At 46.1% G+C, this 20,440-nt stretch overlaps 1 protein-coding gene across 1 annotated transcript in view; it reads left to right on the top strand.

Moving 5' to 3' along the window:
• Window positions 1-10,932, top strand: part of CACNA1E (calcium voltage-gated channel subunit alpha1 E) — a 536,270-nt gene extending 525,338 nt beyond the window's left edge. The window contains exons 48-49 of the mRNA XM_070384834.1: window positions 373-563; window positions 2,343-10,932. Of these exons, the coding sequence (XP_070240935.1) occupies window positions 373-563; window positions 2,343-2,873 (722 nt within the window). The 3' untranslated portion in view covers window positions 2,874-10,932. The remainder of the gene's footprint in view (window positions 1-372; window positions 564-2,342) is intronic.
• Window positions 10,933-20,440: the final 9,508 nt, after the last annotated feature.

The raw sequence follows: 20,440 nt of genomic DNA, 5'->3' as shown, positions 1-20,440 counted from the left end.
AGTAACTATCCATTATTTCATTCATAGCAGCTTCTTAATTCCCTTCCCCTAATGCCATTTTCCCCCTAAAAAGTTTAGAGGATTCTTGGGCCACACTGCTGGCAAAGATTCTACCTTAATTATATCTAGCACAAACAGAAGCAGAAGAGAACAGTTGCATCCTTGGATTTGTAAGTCTTTCCAGTGACAACTTGCATACTTACCTTTTCACAAAGTTAATTTTCCAGCCTTTCTCTTCTGCCTCCCTTTCAGATCACCTGTTGACATGCCTGCAGAAGTCAGGGTCCTTGAGAGGCTTGGTCTCAGGCTGTAAGAGTTGTTCAGCAGCCAGGATGGCAGAGTTATGATTCACTGCTTTTTCATCTCTCATAGGCCACAAGTCCGACACCCACCGCTCAGGGGGCAGAGAGCGGGGACGATCGAAAGAGCGAAAGCATCTTCTCTCTCCTGACGTCTCCCGCTGCAACTCCGAGGAGCGAGGGACCCAGGCTGACTGGGAGTCCCCAGAGCGCCATCAGTCCCGGTCTCCCAGTGAAGGCAGGTCACAGACCCCCAACAGACAGGTGAGCATGGAGAGGAAGCCAAGCCTCTGCAGGAAGACAGGGAAGGGCGGGCTTTTAACACTGGATGCAAAATGCATGCATCCAGCACTCACACAGACCTCGCCTTCACAGGAAACGATATCCATTGGGCACAGAGGTTAGCTACTTAATGCTTATGTATTCAGAAATGATATAAATTCACAGAAAATCAGAGAGTACCCCAAGAAAGACAGTGGTGTCTAGGGGTCAGTCTGACTGGGTCCTCAGAAATCAAAGTCACAACAAGTAAGTTCATAAATATCTCAGGCAGATTTCAGAGGAAAGGAACATTTTTTAAGGCAAAAAAAATGTCTTTGGCTAATTGCATGATTCTTAGTATTGGTTGGAATGGTGATTCCTCTCTCAACACAGGATACAAAAGATCAATCCAATTTCATTTATCTAGCTTCCAGCTATCCCAAGAGGAAGACCATCTCTCCTTCTGCCCTGTTACTGAAACAAAGCCCAGTCTTAAGAAATAGCTACTAGAGCTGTGTGAAAACATTCCCTGGCCCTGTTTTCCTCCTCACCGCCATCCCTGGCTCCCTGCCTTACCTCACTCCAAGGCTGTCAGAGGCCAGATGGCAGACCCACTCAGTGGCAATGGGGAAGAGGAAGGGCTTCCATAGACAGCTTTTAGAGGCTGTTGAGAAGGGTACTTCTAGAGCAGTGCTGGTGAGTTTCAGTGCAGAATGGAATCACCTGGGCTTGTTATAACTGCACATTCCTGAGCCCTTCTGCTTCACCAGTGACACTCACCAGAAAGGAGAACCCAGAAATCTGCACTTGGAATGACCCAAGAATCTCCCAGAAGATCTCGAGCAGATGGTTCCTAGGTCACACACACCTTGAGAAATGCCTCCCTGGAGGTCTGTTTACCATCTCAGGGACCTTGGGGACTAGGTGAGTAGGTCAAGTCAGGCCTGAACCAGCAGATGAGTAGCTGGGTGTACAAGCCAAGCTAACATCAGCACACCAATGAAAACACAGATGAAGAAGGAGATGAGGGAAGGTATTTGCCATGTCCTGAGACCCAATTCCCAAGAACTTACCCCAGACAGAGCAACTCTAGGGCACTCATTCACCTTCCATGGAGTTGTCTTTCCTAAAACTGCAAGATTTTCTTTTAGTGTGCCACGTGATAGAGCTTTCTGAATCTTTGCTACTCAATGTTTTTATTCCATGGAACAAACATCTGAGAGCTTGTTATTAGTAGAAATGAAGGAGCTCAGGCCCCAGCCAGACCTTCTGATGCCAGAGAGGCACATGTGCTTATTGCTCAGTTGTGTCTCTTTGTGACCCCATGGACTATAGCCCACCAGGCTCCTCTATCCATGGGATTCTCCAGGCAAGAATACTGGAGTGGGTTGCCATTTCCTCCTCCAGGGGATCTTCCGAACCCAGGGATTGAACCTGTGTCTCCTTCATTGCAGGCAGATTCTTTACCCGCTGAGCCATTAGGGAAGCACAGAGATGTGTAAGCATAATGAAAGTTGACGCGCCCAGTAGTACTGGCTCCTCAGTCTCCTTTCATCTCTGCATCCCTGAGTGGCTGTGACTGGTATTGCATTGGCCAAAAAGTTCGTTCAGGCGTTCTGTTACATGGTACTGAAAACCCTGGACGACCTTCTTGGCCAACCCAATGACGGGGCGGGGGGATTCCAGTGGCTCTCGGTAGGAGGGGTTAGAGAGCTTAACCAGGTCTCAAGTAGGGAGGATGCCAAACCCAGGCTAACATGCCATGTGTCTTCTGCCACACAGGGCACGGGGTCCCTGAGTGAGAGCTCCATCCCCTCTGTCTCCGACTCCAGCACCCCACGACGAAGTCGGCGGCAGCTCCCCCCAGTCCCTCCCAAGCCTCGGCCCCTCCTTTCCTACAGCTCTCTGATCAGACACGCTGGGAGCATCTCCCCACCAGCTGATGGGAGCGAGGGTGGCTCCCCACTGACCTCCCAAGCTCTGGAGAGCAACGACGCCGGCCTGCCCGAGTCTTCCAACCCCCGGCAGGGCCACCCCTCCCCACAGCGCTACATCTCCGAGCCCTACCTGGCCCTGCACGAAGACTCCCACGCCTCGGACTGCGGCGAGGAGGAGACGCTCACCTTTGAAGCAGCCGTGGCCACCAGCCTGGGCCGGTCCAACACCATCGGCTCGGCCCCGCCCCTGCGGCACAGCTGGCAGATGCCCAATGGGCACTATCGGCGGCGGAGGCGCGGGGGGCCTGGACCGGGCACGACGTGCGGAGCTGTCAGCGACCTCCTGAGTGACACGGAAGAAGACGACAAATGCTAGAGGCTGCTCCCCCCTCCGATGCATGCTCTTCTCTCAAACGGAGAAAAACCAAGACCCGAATTGGGAAGCCAGTGCGGCCCGGGGGGGAGGAGGAGGGAGGAAGGAGCTGGAAGGACACCGCGCAGTTATCAGAGGAGAGGAGGGGAAGGACAGAAGGCAAACCACTCAAACCCACCAAATCGCTCTATTTCCCTTTGCAAGATGGGCACTGCCATAGTTCTGCCTCTTTGCTGGGGAAAGAAAACACAAGAACGACGGAGGGTTGTTCCCAGGGGAGAAGGGACACGGGATGGCTTTGCCTCCCCTTGCCCCCTTCCCAGTTTTATGCAGCCATTGGGGGGAAATCGAGCCGGCCTGTGTCTGTGCCCATTGCCCCAGGAAGCCTGGGAGACATTCTGGCTCTTCCCTGGGGGAGTCGTGGAGACCCCGGGAGAGGAATCGCCTCCCTCACCAGCTCCTCCTCCTCAGCCAGCACCACGGCCACCAGGGCCACCGCGACAGCATCTCACGCGTTTCCCTGTGGCTTGCTTCCCCGCAAGGAGCACAGGCCAAGTTCAGGAGCATCGGATGTCAAGGGTGGGAGGCAGAGAGGGAGGAGAGCAGCAAAGGGGAAGGGGTCGGGGTGCCGTGGTGGCAGCAGCAAGGGCTGGTCTGAATGAGCCAAGCCATAGTCTGGCAGCCCTCACTATAGAGGCAGGGGCGGAGACATGGAGAGCTGGGATGCTGGTCGCTACAGTCCTGTCTGAGCCTGTCACCCGCTCAGGAGGTGCTGTGTTCATTAGGATAGGCTAACAGGCCCTCCTAGTCCAGGGAGGTGCCTGAGGCGCTCTGGTGAGGGTGATATTCTCAGAGTATGTAACAATCGGTGTGGCCAGGACACCAGATGATAACAGAGTTCAGCCTTAGCGCTGGTGCCCCATGCCACAACAGGCTTCAGCCTGGGAGATGCCAGGCACAGGGGAGCCCTGTGGCGGGGGCACTTCAGGGATTCAGCAAGGGTCAGTTTTCCAACCAGTATGGAGGTACTTTGGTACGTGGAGCGGGGCGGCACTGTCTCGCACATACTGGCTGAGTGTCAGCCCAGACTTTGGTCCACGAGCAGGCCCATTGCCGTGCCAAGGCCAGTGAGCCCAGTGCCAGGGGCCTGGCCACCCCCCAAGAGGGCCACACACACCTATACAAGGTGGGCTACACCTCACCTGCTAGGGGCTTCCGTAGAGATGAGAAAGGCCGAAACCAGAGATGCTTCGATGAATCTGAGTTTACCGAGGCGTTCCTGTGAGGGAGGGACCCTCGGACGGGCAGCTTCTGCAGCTGGTGTGTGATTGAGGATCAGTCTGTCAGGATTCTTTAAGGTGATGAGAAAATATACCTCAGCTTAGACCTGGGCTGCTGCTTCTAGCAAAGCAGGCTCCGGTGGGGCCTCAGAATACAAAGTGATATGCGTGGAGCCCCAGTGGCCCTGAATACTCCCCTGGGTGTGACCCCTTCCCGGAGTAGGAGCTCAGCAGAAGACAACCTCAGGACTTTGTTCCTAACCCCCCAAACTCAGAAGCATTGAGAAAGAGAGTCCTTTCTAGGCCGATCAGTGCTCCTTTCACTGTATCAATTATCCATTAGGGGACCATCCCTTTACACCCCTCTCCAGTTCCCCAGCACCATCACCATTAGGTGGAAGGATTTCCTGGAGGCGGGGTACTAGGCAGGGCCCTCCTCCCCCAGCCAGGAGTGGATGGAGCCTGCCTTCTGGGGCTCTCCCTGGGGAGATTCAGAGGCTCCCTGGCTGAGATTATAGCAGATAAATACTCTATCCTCCTCCAGCCCTGGCAGACTTCACCTCTTAGGTAGAGCAGTCAGTGGCTGTTATTTTTCTTATGAAATTGGGGCTTTTTTTTTTTTTGCTTTGTTTTGTTGTTGAAATAGAAAGAAGGTATCATTGTATCAGCTCTGAAAAGCCAGATTCAACACTGTGGCTGCAAAATCATTTGTAATGGCCCTGCCTTCTGCCCTAGACAGGGATGGCGCTTCCTGGCCACAGTCAGCCCACAACCAAAGTCATCCCCCGCAGGAGACCAGTGAGGCAGACACATAGGCCGCCGGCTCTGAAGCACTGTTTCCCCTTTCCTCTCTGGCTCAGCACACCCGTGTGCCCCGGGGGTCACTGGGATCGGGACCCTGTAGCACCCAGACCCTAAGAGGCGGAGTTGTGACCTGAGACTCAAGACGTGGGGCCTTGTGCTGTCTTAAAGGTTTCCTCCGCTCAGTGTCATTTCCTGCCCAAGTGCTGCTATTATGGGCTGCTTTGCACAAAACTGCTTGCTTCCACCTTGGCAAATGCAGCTTTCCCAGTTAGCCCGTCGCTCTGTGTTTTGAGAAAAGGCATTGAAATAACCCCTACGCCATGGCGACAGGAGACATGGAGGCTGGCAGAATTACCAGAAGTGGGATTTGCCTGCACACGACATTACAGACACTCAGTGTGCTGTGCCGGGAAGCCTTCCTGGACACCTGAACTCCTTCAACTCACATCCACACGAGCACCTGGTCCCAGAGAGGGGGTATCACGCACCATAGATGCAGGTCCCTGGCCAGGCCCCTGGGCTTTTTTTTTTTTTTTTTTTTTTTTAAAGTACACACGAACTTACCAACTCATCTCTTATTCCACTTCCCCTGACCGAGAAATCAGGTTCCTTATCCTTTAGCCTGCATTTGCCCTTCTATTAAGACCAGAAAATAAAAGGCAATTTTCTGTTAAGTCACGGAACACATTAGCATAATCTTATAATGGTTTCCTTCCACCTCTGAATAAATATGAACCCAAACCTTGCCTGTCACAGCCAACCAGGAGATCCATTCCTTGGTAGCAGATTCTGCCTCTTTCCCTTGGGAAGAGGCCCCCTTTGAATCGCAAAACCTCTGCTTCTCTTTGCATTAAAAAGTATGGCAGCATCTTGAAAAATTCCAGGTGGACCACCACCTTGCTTGAGGCACACAGCATGATCAAGCTTAGCACTGTAGGTCCCCTCAGAAGAGTCTTCGGCTACGTGTCCAGTTTCCTTTGCTAATATGAGTCTTCAGGATCCCCTCAAAATAAGAAGGGAGGTGATGGGGAAAAGAAGGCGGGGGGGGAGGAAAGAGAAGGAAAAGAAACCAAGGCAGAGAGAGATTCTAACTAGCTTGGTATATAGATACTCCTCTCTTCACTTAAGGCTCCAGACAGACTTCTGGTGGGAAATTCTTCTCTCTTTATAGATATACTTGTCCCTCTGACAGTCTCAGTCACTGAGGGGGCCAAGTGCCAGCAGACCTTCAGACAAGGGGGTAGAGCTCTAGGCCAAGGTGCGCTGTGAGCTGGGGTCAGGATAGAATCACCTACACTGTGAAGGGACGGTACCCTTGAGGGTCCCCCACGCTCAATGTAAACCGTGAAATCAGCTGCCCAATGTGGGGCTGTGTCCTCTTCTAGCTGAGGAATCTGTTTCTATTCTGGGGTTTGCTTCTCCCCATTCAGCGTTCCTATGAGGTTCCGAGATCCCTGATACCACCAGTTCTCTGAAGCTGAACTCCAGATCTTCTGGTTTTGCCTTCCCTTGACACAGGGATCACAAGAAGACCCATGTTCCACCACCTGGCCGGCACGCATCCTCCATACCCATCCTCTTTAGCACGGGCTTTGTGATGAGCCTGGATGCCCTCCCAGCAGAGCCCTCATCTTGCCACATATTAGCAGTGACACAGCTCCTGAGAAGGTTTTGTGTTCATGTCAGACTCTTTGTGACCCCATGAACTGTAGCCCACCAGGCTCCTCTGTCCATGGAATTCTCTAAGCAGGAAAACTGGAGTGGGTAGCCATTCCCTTCTCCAGGGGATCATGTTAAGTCCACCCAGTCCAAGCTTATCTGCTGGGCTCTCTGCCCTTTCGGGCATGCCTGAATCTCATGAAATACAGTCAGGGACTCACCTGGTGATTATTCATGAGATGATCAGAAACAGTATAAGCTGTAGAACTGCTGCTGGTGTGTATAAAATGTCCACATACTCGATGAACGCCCATTGCAGGAAAATGAGGTCTCTCCTGGAATAACGAAACAAAATTGAATAATCTGATGTTTTAAGAAAGTTTGCAATTTTTTTTTTTTTTTACTCCATCCTTATTTCTAAAGCCTGCTCTGGATGTCTCATTTTTGGACAGACTATTTCTTTAGTGGGTCATGCCAGGGATAAATTGAGAAATTCTTTAATTTCTTACCTCATCTTTTAAGGTTGTATTGGAAAAGGGCATATGTATCACAGGAGGGGAGCAGAAAGTCACCTATTTTGCAGGGATTTTATGAGACCTGAAGATTAAGGAACTTTCGCTGCTATTCGTACCAGTTTCATGTCTGTTAATGTTTTGTGATCCTCAAAGGCCCAATGCCAGTGTATGCAAAAAATCAGGGTGAGGAGAGACATGTCCACGCCTTGGGGTAGATTGTTCTTCACTTGCTTTTCATCTGTCCTGTTCATATTTCTCTCCTGAATTCCAGAACACCGAGCACTGTTCTGGAGTTTCAGAAGGGGACTTTATGCTGTCAGAAAGGAGGATGACGTGGGCCCCCTGCAAGTGGACAGTCAGGGCATGATGGTTTAACTCCAGCCACCCAGAAGGAGCCAGGTCCAGATTTGGATAACTGTATATCCACACTAGAGGCTCTTATTTTAACAAAAGCCAAATGAGATTAACTCAGGAGCTATGACCCAACCTTTCCACGAGGTGATCAGAGGAGATCCTACATGAATAAACACTGCCCCTGTCAGCTGTGTGGACATTTTGATTTTTGTTTTTTCCTCTCTGAACCACCCAGTACATCGTAGCCAGGTCTAATAACCCTACAGAGCAGCAGCCAATGGTTCTCTGCTGACTCCAGGGGTGGGCTCACCTCCAGCCTGCCACGGTGATTGTCAGCTGCCCTGTGCTGCAGTTCACCCGCTCAGAGAACACAGACATACCACTTGTGGGGCAGGGGGACAAAAGACTAGGAAAAGACAGAACCATCCTTGGTATCCGATGGCCGTCTTTTTCTTCTCTTGAGTCCGTTCTGCTTTGAGCCTCTGAAGCTTATGCATCTTAGATCACTCCAAGCCAAAGAGAACAGATTCATAGATTCTCCCATCCTACCCAAGGGCCTGGAACGCTGCCCTTAAAATTCACACCAGTTAAGAAGCAGGAATGGAACTCAGATTAAAGTCTCATCACGTTGCTGGACTGTCCCCAAACTGCCTATTTTTATAGTCTTGTTTCCTTCTATTCCCTCCCCACCCCATGCCAAAAACATGGCTAGTATCTTGACCTTCTAAATGCAAGAAGGGATTTTATAATAAGCTGTGTTATTATGTAAATTACTGAGTTTGAATTCTTATTTCTGGGGGTTTGAAAGAGTTGAGTAGATCAGGTAAAAAGAGAAAAGGGAATTTGTGTTTATTTTAATTTGGATTTTGGTTTGGTTTGGCTAGTTGCATTTTTTGGTACAAGACCTACTCTAGAACAGCAGGGAGGGATAAGTACGTGCTCTGCAGTGTTTCTAAATTAACTTCTCTTTAGGAATTAATTTCTGTCCAGTTTAATGATGTGATACTTAAGTCAAAAATCTGAGGTTACACAGTACCAAATCTAGCTTCTCTCTCTGGGTTCCTTTTCATCTTCTTTTTCCTTCTAAGTCAGCTTTTGTCTCTTGTTTCTTTTCCTTTTAGGGACTTAATATGTCATCTAGAATACTGAAAAACTATGAAAACATAGGGGAAGCCCAGGAAATAATAAAATGGATGTGGGATTTTTATAGGACATCTTTAATAATTATAAAACTTATGTCTTTATGAAAAGATTAAAAAAAAACTTTTAAGGGCATAGTAATTTGGGAAATGAAAATTATTGGGAGTCAAAAATAATAAATGCTACCCCAGCCTTCTGTAGTAACTTATGCCTTCAGCATAAGTTTTCCCTTATTGGGAAAATTAAAGTACTAATGCTTGGCTAGTTCGTGGATGTGTTAAGTGTTTGGAAGTAAGTTAATAACTCAGCATTTTAATAAAGCACTTATTCTCTACAAATCACTTTAGAAAAGTCTTCACTCCCTATATTCCATTTAGTCTTGGCATTGCTCTAAGCATTTTTTTTTTTAAAGAAACTTTATGTTTAGTGAAACCTGAATCCAGGATTTGCTTTAATTTCACCCTCTATTTTTTCCCATCTTCCCCTTCCTCCTTTTTTTAGCTTTCTAATGACAACAGAAATCCAGACTTTCTGTTTTTAATCCAGAAAGGCAGCTGAGTGTTCATGCTCAGAGCTTCCCAGTGCCATCTTTGTGGACACTGAGCCAGTCTTAGGTCAGATGCTCACAACATGTAGGATCCTCCTGAGACACATTCTCCTACTCAGCACTGGAAATCTGGAAGGAGCTTTGTGTGTGTGTGTGTGTGTGTGTGTGTGTGTGTGTGTGTTCTGCCAGTTTGTCAGAGATAAGAATGGATTATTCTCTGTGTTCTGGACCAGATTCTAGAATGTATACCAGGCAGTACCACTTCCTTCTTGGTTCACTCAGAGGAAGACCGGCCAACCTGCAAGGGGACTAAGTCAAAGCTACCAAATTCAACTTTGACCTTCTCTGGTGACTCAGTTTTCTTTCCAATACTCTAATTTCTTCTAGCGATGGCCTGCATCACACCAAGAACCGCCACTCAAAGCAAGCCTATTAGATACCTTGATAAGGGATGAGCAGGAAAAAACACACCCCAAAACTTCAAAGTGCCATTAATCAACTTTTAAAAATAAAGGTAACAGGAAATGAGGGCTAAACAATGTAACCTAACTGCCAACTAAAGTCTACAGTAGTCTGGTCTTAGTTACATTTGATAGGGAGCTATATAGTGTTAAGCAGATTCCAACAGATTTATTAAAAACATAGGTATTGTATTTTAATGGCTACCAATGGAGATATATACTTAGCCTGCAGGCCAAACATCAATCAGTGTTTTTCTATCCTGGGGTTTTGTCACCAAGCCAAAATTTATACAAAGCCACCCTAAGTGCTGTTGATTGCAGAGGAACCTCCCTCTTGGTGGCATTAGAGAGCTGTCCAGCCAGCTCCACTCAAACTGAGTCCATGATTTAGAACTCACACATAAAAACAAACAGAGGAGAAAAATCTAAAAAAGTTAGTATGTGGAGCATCTCATAGCTGGGATGAGTTGGGTAGAGGTGAGAAAAACAAACTCTAGAACAAAGACAAGGTTAAGGTGGGAAATACCAGCTGGTCCCAGAAAGAGGAAGGCATGTGACCTGGGATCCTCATTTTTGCCAGATCACGGACCAGCATGGTACTAGAGACGGCCTCTTTCCACTCTACGTGGTGGATTTAAAGGCCTCAGAGGATTCATAGAGCCCTGAAAAAAATTTTCCAGACTTGGGAGATGGAGAGAAAGGAGGTTCTTGCTTTCAAGCAGCCTGAAGACAACCTCAGTGACTTTAGCTGCTCTTCAATAAAGTAGTGCCAACAGTGGACAGATTTTGTTGACCTTCCGTGTGGCACAAGTGTCGTGGGAGGGGAGAGGGAGGAGGGGAGGGTAAAGGGAAGAGGGGCAGAGAGTGGCACAGGAGAGGAGTTTCATCATGAATAAATGTCAGACTCCACATGGCACTCTGCTAGTAGCCTCGGAGGATAACATTGCAAGGAAATGGACAACAGGGTGTCCAGGTCATACCCTCTGTCCTTTGGGATCCAAGGTCAGGACATTCCACCCCTTGGTTTGCTCTTACAGGATGCGCACTTCAGATAGGATCGAACGGGAAACTGGGTGCTCTGCCTTAGGCTGTTAAAACGCTGCCACCTGTGTTAGAAAACACGTGCAAGTCAAGGCACTCCAGATGCTTCCTTACGGGCAGCATCCACTGCGGTGTGGCGTGCCAGCCTGATGCCCCTTCAGTGACGTGCGTGACTGGCAGCCAGTGCTGGCCCGCCCACAGTATCGGTGCATCTCACCCAAAGCCAGAGTTCAGCACTGCATGTTGACCAGGTGGATATCCTGTAACATAGATGCTCGTTTGGATCCAAAAGGAAAACCATTAAAAATTAAAGAAAGACAAACAACTTTCATGTTTCTTTGGGGGGGTGTGGTCCAAGAAAATAAATAAAACCTTGTTGTAAAGAATTCATCAGCCTGATTTCCTTCTCTCATTCAATGTGTTTCTTTGAAAGTGAAGTCGCTCAGTCGTCTCTGACTCCTTGCGACCCCATGGACTGTAACCTACCAGGATCCTCTGTCCATGGGATTTTCCAGGCAAGAGTACTAGAGAGGGTTGCCATTTCCTTCTCCAGGGGATCTTCCTGACCCAGGGATAGAACTAGGGTCTCCCACATTGCAGGCAGACACTTTACCGTCTGAGCCACCAGAGAAACCATGTGTTTCCTTTGCTCCCACTCAAAAAGTAGATCATGGGAGTGAAACTTTGCTCTCAGGGATGCTCAGTAGGAAAGGGGGGATGGGAGTGGCAACAGCTTCCAGATGTGGATGTCTGCTCAACCCATCTGGTTATGAGGAATTCCAGGGTTTCCCAAAGTTCCAGGACATCCTGTCCTAGAAGATTTTCTTGTATTATAAATGTTCATCTTAGAGGAAATAAAAAATAAATAACCAGACAAACTGGTTCCCTGAAGCTGAAAAAGTTGGGCAGATTTTTCTGATTAGAAAAATACCATTTCTGGGGGAAGAATTTTAAAACAGGCAGAGGGCTTCTCTGGTGGCTCAGTGGTAAAGAGTTTACCTGCCAGTGCAGGAGACACAGGTTTGATCCCTGGTCCAGGAAGATCCCAAATGCCCATGGGGATAACTAAGCCCATGCAACACAACTACTGAGTCTGTGTTCTAGAACCTGGGTACCACAACTACTGAGCCCATATGCCATGACTACAGAAGCCTGAACGCTCTAGAGCCTGTGCGTCACAAGAGAAGCCACTGCACAGGGCGAGTGGTGTAATGAATAACGCATCCAACTACAGATCAGAAGAGAAGCCACTGCAGTGAGAAGCCCACGTGCCACAACTAGAGAGAGTAGCCCTGCTCACCGCAACTAGAGAAATGCCTGTGCAGCAATGAAGACCCAACACAGCCAAATAAAATTATATATATATATATATACACACACATATAATACACACACGCACACTCTTATCTAAAAGAAGGCAGAGAATCTCTTTATGGAACACAGGGCTTCATGAATAAAACTATAATCAACTTGCCTCCCGAAAGGGAGGGAAGATGATGGGATACCAACTCCCTTCCAAGTTCAAGAGGGAGCAGACTCCCCAAGATTTTCAGGAAATGCTGTCCATTCTTCCCTTCCACTCATATCATTCCTCATCTAACATCATGGCTCCTTTAATACAAAGAATCAGTCCCTGGGTTCAGTGATCCCTTTGAGTTTCCATGCTGAGAACAACTTTTTGTCTCATTCTCCGCATCATCATCTCTTACTCCTAGTATTGAGTTTAGTATTTTAATTTGAATAATTCTTTTATCAATTAAGTAAAACCCAAAATTCTAGAGTAAGCCCCCCATTTTGCAGTTCCATCAAAAATAAACTCTGAAGCCCTAAGAAACATAATTTTGTTAAGTGAGCATTATTGCATCACATTTTTGGATAGTTTCAACTGTGAGAAAACGGCCTAGGTCCTTGGAGGCTGGAGTGGAAACCTCTAAATTCTTGTCCAACTCAAATTTTGTGTGTTTTCCGGTCACAATGTCTTTCCCATGGTTTCTATCACTGTGGGAGCTGGGAAGAGTGAATGTCAGCCACAGTCTTCCTTACCCACATTCTTTATGGTATTACCAGTTGGTTTGTTCAGGCAAAGGGTGGTTTGCAAGGAATTTCCACAGGGTTTGTTTGGTTCCCTTCTCATCTAGAGCTTAGGTCCATAGTATTTCACAGGGTAATGGCACTAGGGAACATATATAAACAAAGACAGACACTATTCTGAACTTCTCTCTGGTGCTTCTGTATTATGATTCTGAGCATCTCTTGGTTACCCTAACACATGATCTTTAACCTAAATTTTCTACAATATTAAAAACATGTCTTTACTTGTATACCAAGCTCCTTTGCTGATAAGCTAGGAAAACTCCCAAACCAAATACCAAGATGTCAGTTCCTTAAACACAAAATATTTGGATGAGTCACAGGTGTAGTAGCTCTAGAACACCTCAAGCATATGAAGCAACACAGAGAAAGAAGAGAGGCTGTAAAAGCAGGTACTGGAGTCAGACCCAACTGAGTTCAAATGTGCACCACCATTCATGACCTGTGGGTCCTTGAGCAAGCCACTTAACCTAACACTTTCTTCATCTTTAAAATGGAACAATAAGAACTTCCCCAGTGGTCCAGTGGTTAAGACTTCACCTTCCAGTGCAGGGGGTGCGAGTTCAATCCCTGGCCAGGGAACTAGAATCCTACATGCCTTCTGTCCAAAAACCCAAAACATAAACCAGAAGCAATATTGTAACACATTTAATAAAGACTTTAAAAATGATCCACATCAAAAAAAAAATCTTAGAAAAATAAAATGGAAAAAATATAACAACTACCTCATAGGTGGTTGTATAGACCAGACTAGTTACTGCATATAAAGAGAATAGCCAGGACTTCCCAGGAAGTCTAGTCATTAGGACACAGTGCTTCTAATAAAGGGGGTGTGTGGCCAATCCCTGGTCAGGGAACTAAGATCCCACACACCTTTGTGTCCACCCCTAGCCCCAAAAAGGAAAGAAAGAATAGCCAGGGCCTGCCCCATGATAGGCACTTGATAAAAGTCTGGGAACACTATCCCTGTCATCACTGTCACATAAAAGTACACTCCCCAGCTCCCCTAAACCCAAGAAACCTAACCCTTCAGTGTGTGTGTTAGTCGCTCAGTCGTGTCTGACTCTTTGAGACACCACGAACTGTAGCCCTCCAGGCTTCTCTGGCCATGGAATTCTCCAGGCCAGAATACTGGAGTGGGTTGCCATTTCCTTCTCCAGAGGATTTTCCCAACTGAGGGATCGAACCCTGGTCTCCTGCACAGCAGGCAGGTTCTTTATCGTTTGAGCTACAGGGAAGTCCTACAGAAGAGTATGCTGGGTGGGCATTCCCCTTCTGTCAGTGAAACACAGAGGACAATCTGATCCATAGCTTTCTAATGAGAAGGAAATAAATTAAACTTTAAAAAGTAAGCAAATCATTATTATATATTTTTAAATAATGCCTCCAGTTTTGTTTGAGAAACAAGCCCTAATTTGCTTATTCTTCACTTCTATTTCCATTTTCATTTAATAACAAAATGGGAGAAACATTAGTGGGAGATAGTAATTGTAAAAGTAGCAATAAAGTAAATGGCAACATTAAAAATACTTCATACACATGAACGTAGCAATATTCAAGGCAATTGGAAATAAGAAGCAACTCAGGAATTAATGGTACATGTGTTAACAACTGAGTCCATCCAGGAAGGAGATTCTCATGCCTCAGGGCCTTGTTTCCAAATCTGTGGTCTGATGTTTTCAAACTGTGATGCTCTAGAAGATTATTGAGAGTCCCTTGGACAGCAAGGAGATCAAACCAATCTATCATAAAGGAAATCAACCCTGAATATTCACTGGAAGGACTGATTCTGAAGCTGAAGCTCCAATACCTTGGCCACCTAATTAAAGAGCAAACTCATTGGAACAGACCCTGATTCTGGGAAAGGTTAAGACAGGAGAAGGGGCGACAGAGGACATGATGGCTAAATGGGATCATCAACTCAATGGACATGAGTTTGAGCAACTCTGGGAGATAGTGAAGGACAGGGAAGCCTGGCATGCTGCAGTCCATGGGGTCGCAGAGTGTCAGACAGGACTTGGAGACTAAACAACTGCTTCTGCATGCCGGACCACATATGTACATAAAATACCTATAGCCTCAAGCTGCTGATATTTAAGTGATTCTGTAACATATGGAAATCATAGAACCAGAATGTTAACGGAGGAAGGAGCTTAGGTGTCAATTCTGGCCCAAGCCAGTTCATACATGAGGGATGTAAAATTTAGAAAAACTCTAACAGGGTTTTTCCAGAGATTAAGGAGGTCTCCTGTGAATCTGGAAAACCACACGAGGCTCCAGCCACCCTAGCACAACTTTCAAAAAAGAAGAAAACAGCGGAGAAATACTGAGGAGGCTCTCTTGCTCACATGTCCAGAAGACTCCTTTGATAATCTAATGAAAGCTATGGACTATCTTCCTTGATAAAAGCACAAAATATCTGAGTCTTCACATCCCTCAATCCCATCCCAGAGCCTATTTCTAACTCCCCTGCAACAGTCTCAGGAGGTATTAGGGAAAGACCAAGCACAAAACAGAGCTACTTGCATCAAAGGAATTCAAAGGAAGAGCTGTGACATCAAACTATTTGGACCCAGAAATAAAGGATAGAATCCAGGCCCAGTTCCCAGGCATACTGGAAATACTGCTTTCCTCACCCTTAGAATCTGAGATCTGATGGCTTGACTTGGATGGGAGTACAGTGTGGGCTGGGAAAGTTTTGAGAGGGGGAAAGGGTGCCTTATGTAAACACAACTCAGTAAACACACTGACACAAAGCAAGAGATCTGGACCCAAATTCCAGTTATACATCAAATAATTCCTGCAGCCATGTTACTTGATGTGACACTGAAAGATGAACCCCCCTCCCAGGTCAGTAGGTGTCCAATATGCTACTGGAAAAGAGCAGAGAAATAGCTCCAGAAAGAATGAAGAGGCTGAGCCAAACCAGAAATGACACCCAGTTGTGGATGTGTCTGGTGGTGAAAGGAAAGTCTGATGACATAAAGAACAATATTGCATAGGAAACTGGAATATAAGGTCCCTGAATAAAAGTAAATTGGAAGCGGTCAAACAAGAGATGACAAGATTGAACACTGACATTTTAGGAATCAGTGAACTAAAATGGACAGGAATGGGCGAATTCAATTCAGATGACTATTATATCTATTACTATGGGCAAGAATCCCTTAGAAGAAATGGAATTTCTTCAACAGAAGAATCCAAAATGCAGTACTTGAGTGCAATCTGAAAAATGACAGAATGATCTCAGTTCATTTTCAAGGCAAACGATTCAGCATCACAGTAATCCAAGTCTATGCCCCAACCACAAATGCCAGAGAAGATGAATGGTTCTATGAAGACCTACAAGAACCTCTAGGACTGACACCAAAAAAGATGTCCTTTTCATCACAGAGGGCTGGAATGCAAAAGTAGGAAGTCAAGAGATACTTGGAGTAATAGGCAAATTTGGCCTTGGAGTACAAAATGAAACAGGGTAAAGGCTAACAGAGTTTTGCCAAGAGAACTGGTCATAGCAAACACCCTCTTCAACAACATAAGAGAAGACTCTGCAAGTGAACATCACCAGATGGACAATACCGAAATCAGATTGATTATATTCTTTCCAGCCAAAGATGGAGAAGTTCTATACAGTCAGCCAAATCAAGATTGGGAGCTGACTGTGGCTCAGATTATGAACTACTCTTTGCAAAATTCAGACTTTATTTGAAGAAAGTAGGGAAAACTACCAGGCCATTCAAGTATGACCTAAATCAAATCCCTTATGATTATGCAACGGAAGTGACAAATAGATTCAAGGGATTAGATATGATAGACCGAGTGCCTAACGAACTAGGAATGGAGGTTCATAACATTGTACAGGAGGTGGTGACCAAGAAAAACAAATGCAACAATGTAAAAAGGTTGTCTGAGGAGGCCTTATGAATAGCTGAGAAAAGAAGAGAAGTGAAAGGCAACTGAGAGAAGGAGATATACTCATTTGAATACAGAGTTCCAAAGAATAGCAAGGAGAGATAAGAAAGCCTTCCTCAGTGAACAATGCAAAGAAATAGATGAACACAATAGAATGGGAAAGACTAGAGATCTCAAGAACATGAGATACCAAGGAAATGTTTCATGTAAAGATGAGCACAATAAAGGACAGAAACAGTAAGGAGCTAACAGAAGCAGAAAATATTAAGAAGACATGGCAAGAATACACAGAAGAATTGTACAAAAAATATCTTAATGAACCATATAAGCACGATGGTGTGGTCACTCACCTACAGCCAGACATCCTGGAGTGTAAAGTCAAGTAGGCCTTAGGAAACATTACTAAGAACAAAGTTAGTGGAGGTGAAGGAATTCCAACTGAACTATTTAAAATCCTAAAAGATAATGCTGTGAAAGTGCTGCACTCAATATGCCAGCAACTTTGGAAAACTCAACAGGGGCCACAGGACTGGAAAAGATCAGTGTTCATTCCAATTCCAAAGAAGGGCAATGTCAAAGAATGTTAAACTACTGCACAATTGTGCTCATTTCACATCCTAGTGAGGTGATGCTCAAAATCCTTCAAGTTAGGCTTCAACAGTACATGAACTGACAACTTCCACATGTACAAGTTTGATTTAGAAAAGGCAGAGGAACCAGAGGTCAAATTGCCAACATCTCCTGGATCACAGGAAAAGCAAGGGAATTCTAGAAAAACACCTACTTCTCCTTCACTAACTACACTAAAGCCTTTGACAGTGTGGATCACAACAAACGGTGGAAAATTCTTAAAGAGATGGGAATATCAGAACACCTTACCTGCCTCCTGAGAAATCATAAGAAGGTCAAGAAGCAACTGCTAGAACAAGACATGGAACAACAGACTGGTTCAAAATTGGGAAAGGAGTACATCAAGGCTATATATTGTCACCCTGCTTATTTAACTTACATGCAGAGTACATCATGTGAAATGCCAGGCTGGATGAAACACAAGCTGGAATCAAGATTGCTGGGAGAAATATCAACAACCTTAGATACGCAGATGATACCACCCTAATGGTAGAAAGTGAAGAGGAACTAAAGAGCCTCTTGATAAAGGTGAAAGAGGAGTGAAAAAGCTGACTTAAAACTCAACATTCAAAAAACTAAGATCATGGCATCTGGTCCCATCACTTCATGGCAAATAGATGGGGAAAAAACAGAAACAGTGACAGACTTTATTTTCTTGTGCTCCAAAATCACTGTGGATGGTGACTGCAGCCATGAAATTAAAAGACCCTTGTTTCTTGAAAGAAAAGCTAAGACAAACCTAGACAGCATACTAGAAAGCAGAGACATTAATTGGCCGACAAATGTCTGTATAGCCAAAGCTATGGTTTGAGTTGGACCATAAAGAAGGCTGAGTGCCCAAGAATTGGTGTTTTTAAACTGTGGTGCTGGAGAAGACCCTTGAGAGCCCCTTGGACAGCTAGGAAATCAAACCAGTCAATCCTAAAGGAAATCAACCCTGAATATTCTATGAAAGGACTGATGCTGAAGCTGAGCTCCAATCCTTGGCCTCCTGATGCAAAGAGCTGACTCACTGAAAAATACCCTGATGCTGGAAAAGATTGAGGGCAGGAGAAGGGGGTGACAGAGGATGAGATGGTTGGATGGCATCACCAACTCAATGGACATAAGTTTGAGCAAACTCTGAGACACAGTGAAGGACAGGGAACCTGGTGTGCTGCAGTCCATGGGGTCTCAAAGAGTCAGACACGACTGAGCAACTGCACAACAGAATCCTTAGTTTTCCCAATATGGAATTAGGATAACAAGACCAACCTTGCACCGTTGTATTTAGGATTAGAGATAAAAGCTGATCTTTGAGCAATGCAGGGGTTAGGGGCCCCAACTCCCTGAGCCACTAAAAATCTGCATACTACTATCTCTCCCTCAAAAATAGAGAAACTGATAGACGCCTCAACCCAGGGTAGGAAGCTGCAACAGTTTGGATAGAATAAGGATTTAAACCTTAGTTCTTTTGATTCCACATACTGTGATCTCTACTTGAATACAAATTTTTCCCCACACTTAATGATCTGTAAAATGAAAATACAGGTACTATTATATATTTATTGAAAAAAATCTGCCTATAAGTAGAACCAGGCAGTTCAAACCAGTGTTGTTCAAGGATCAACTGCATACACGTATACACACAGACATGCACAGGGTACTCAGTTGCTTATCACTTAACAGGCATTCTATAAAACATGATTGCTGTTATTCTTAGTTCACTCACCCATTCATCAAATGTATTTATTAACCATGCAGTGTCGTGCACAGCACTAGGGTTTTGGTAATGAAAAGCCAGATGAAGCAGTGGCTTTGAGCTGTCCACCATCTAATGAAATTTTAGACAACAAATTGTTGACTGTGATTCTTATAGGGTAGGGAAGTTTCAGGGTAAATGGAAGCCCCTACGAGGGGCTGAGGAGTCAAAAATAGCCTCCTGGAAGAGCCAGTATTTGAACTGAGGGCTGAGGGGTGGCAGAGGTTAGTTGGGCCACAAGAATGGGAAAGAGTGTGCCAAATGAAGGTGTGGGAGAAAGTAGTCCGCTGTGGTTCAAGGGCAGAGCTCTGACAGGATGTGTGAAGGGATAAGTCTGGAGCCTGAAGGGAGAGAACTTCAACTGGGTTCAGAGCTTAGTCTTCACGCAACCACCATGTGAGTCAATGGCAAGCTTTGAATTATCAGAAGACTAGACACAGATACCACATGGGCGAGCCAGAGCAGGCTTGCTTGCTTGAAGGATAAAGAAGAAAGCCGGGACAGTCAGTATACACCAAAGAGAAATAAGTGTTCTCCAAGGCACAGACACACTCTTCTGGCTACCACGTTCTGTCCTGGGAATACACAGCTGAAGACGATAATGTGAGTGAGCGAGGGTCACATCAAACCCTTTGGAGGCTTCACCATCTCCTCCAGGTTTTCCATTCCCCAGCACAACGCCAAAGCTGTTCTCTGTGTGGGTTATCTGGAGCAGTGCCAAGGGATGCCTCCCGCTGCTGCACCCTATCAGTCTTGAAATCTCACTGTGATGACAAGGCTTGCACAGGGCAGAACACCCGGGCTGGAGGGCAGTTCCCGTTTATCACACTGGGCCCTACCCCCTCCCTCCTACCACAGTCCAGCCCACAGCAGTCCCCGAGTTTAGTGCTGAGAAACCCAAGCGGAGCCCGTTTCTCAGGAGACGGTGGGAGCCGTGGTGTAACACATCCTCTGACCTTGATTCTGTTTGTCCCCAGGACTTCATCCTGAAGTCAGTGAGCAGCCACTGAGGTGATTAGAAGCAGAGGAAAGACACGGTCTGATCTGTACAAACAAAAACACTGTGGCTGAAATGAGACGAACTGGGTTCAAAGGGGAGAGATCCATTATCCCGGACAAGGATAAAGACAGCAGAGGTGGAAAGCAGTGGGCAGAACTGAGGAGTCCGTTTAGGAGAGGATTAGGCAGGATCTGAGGACTGGCTGGTCTGGCACACGGACACACGAATCTGTAGTTTCCAATGAGTGAGCCAGCACGTTAGTTAAGATGGTGTGTCAGTTTCTTTTTGCTGCTGCAACAAATTATGCAAACAAGTGGCCTGAAACCATGCAAATTTATTCTCTTATAGATCTGGAGGTCAAAAGTCCAAAATCACTTTCACAGGACTGAAGTCAA

This window comes from Bos mutus, chromosome 16 (genome assembly GCF_027580195.1).
Source record: "Bos mutus isolate GX-2022 chromosome 16, NWIPB_WYAK_1.1, whole genome shotgun sequence".
Taxonomy (NCBI): Eukaryota; Metazoa; Chordata; class Mammalia; order Artiodactyla; family Bovidae; genus Bos; species Bos mutus.
The sequence above is the reverse complement of the archived record's forward strand: the minus strand, read 5'-3'. Positions and strand labels throughout refer to the sequence as shown.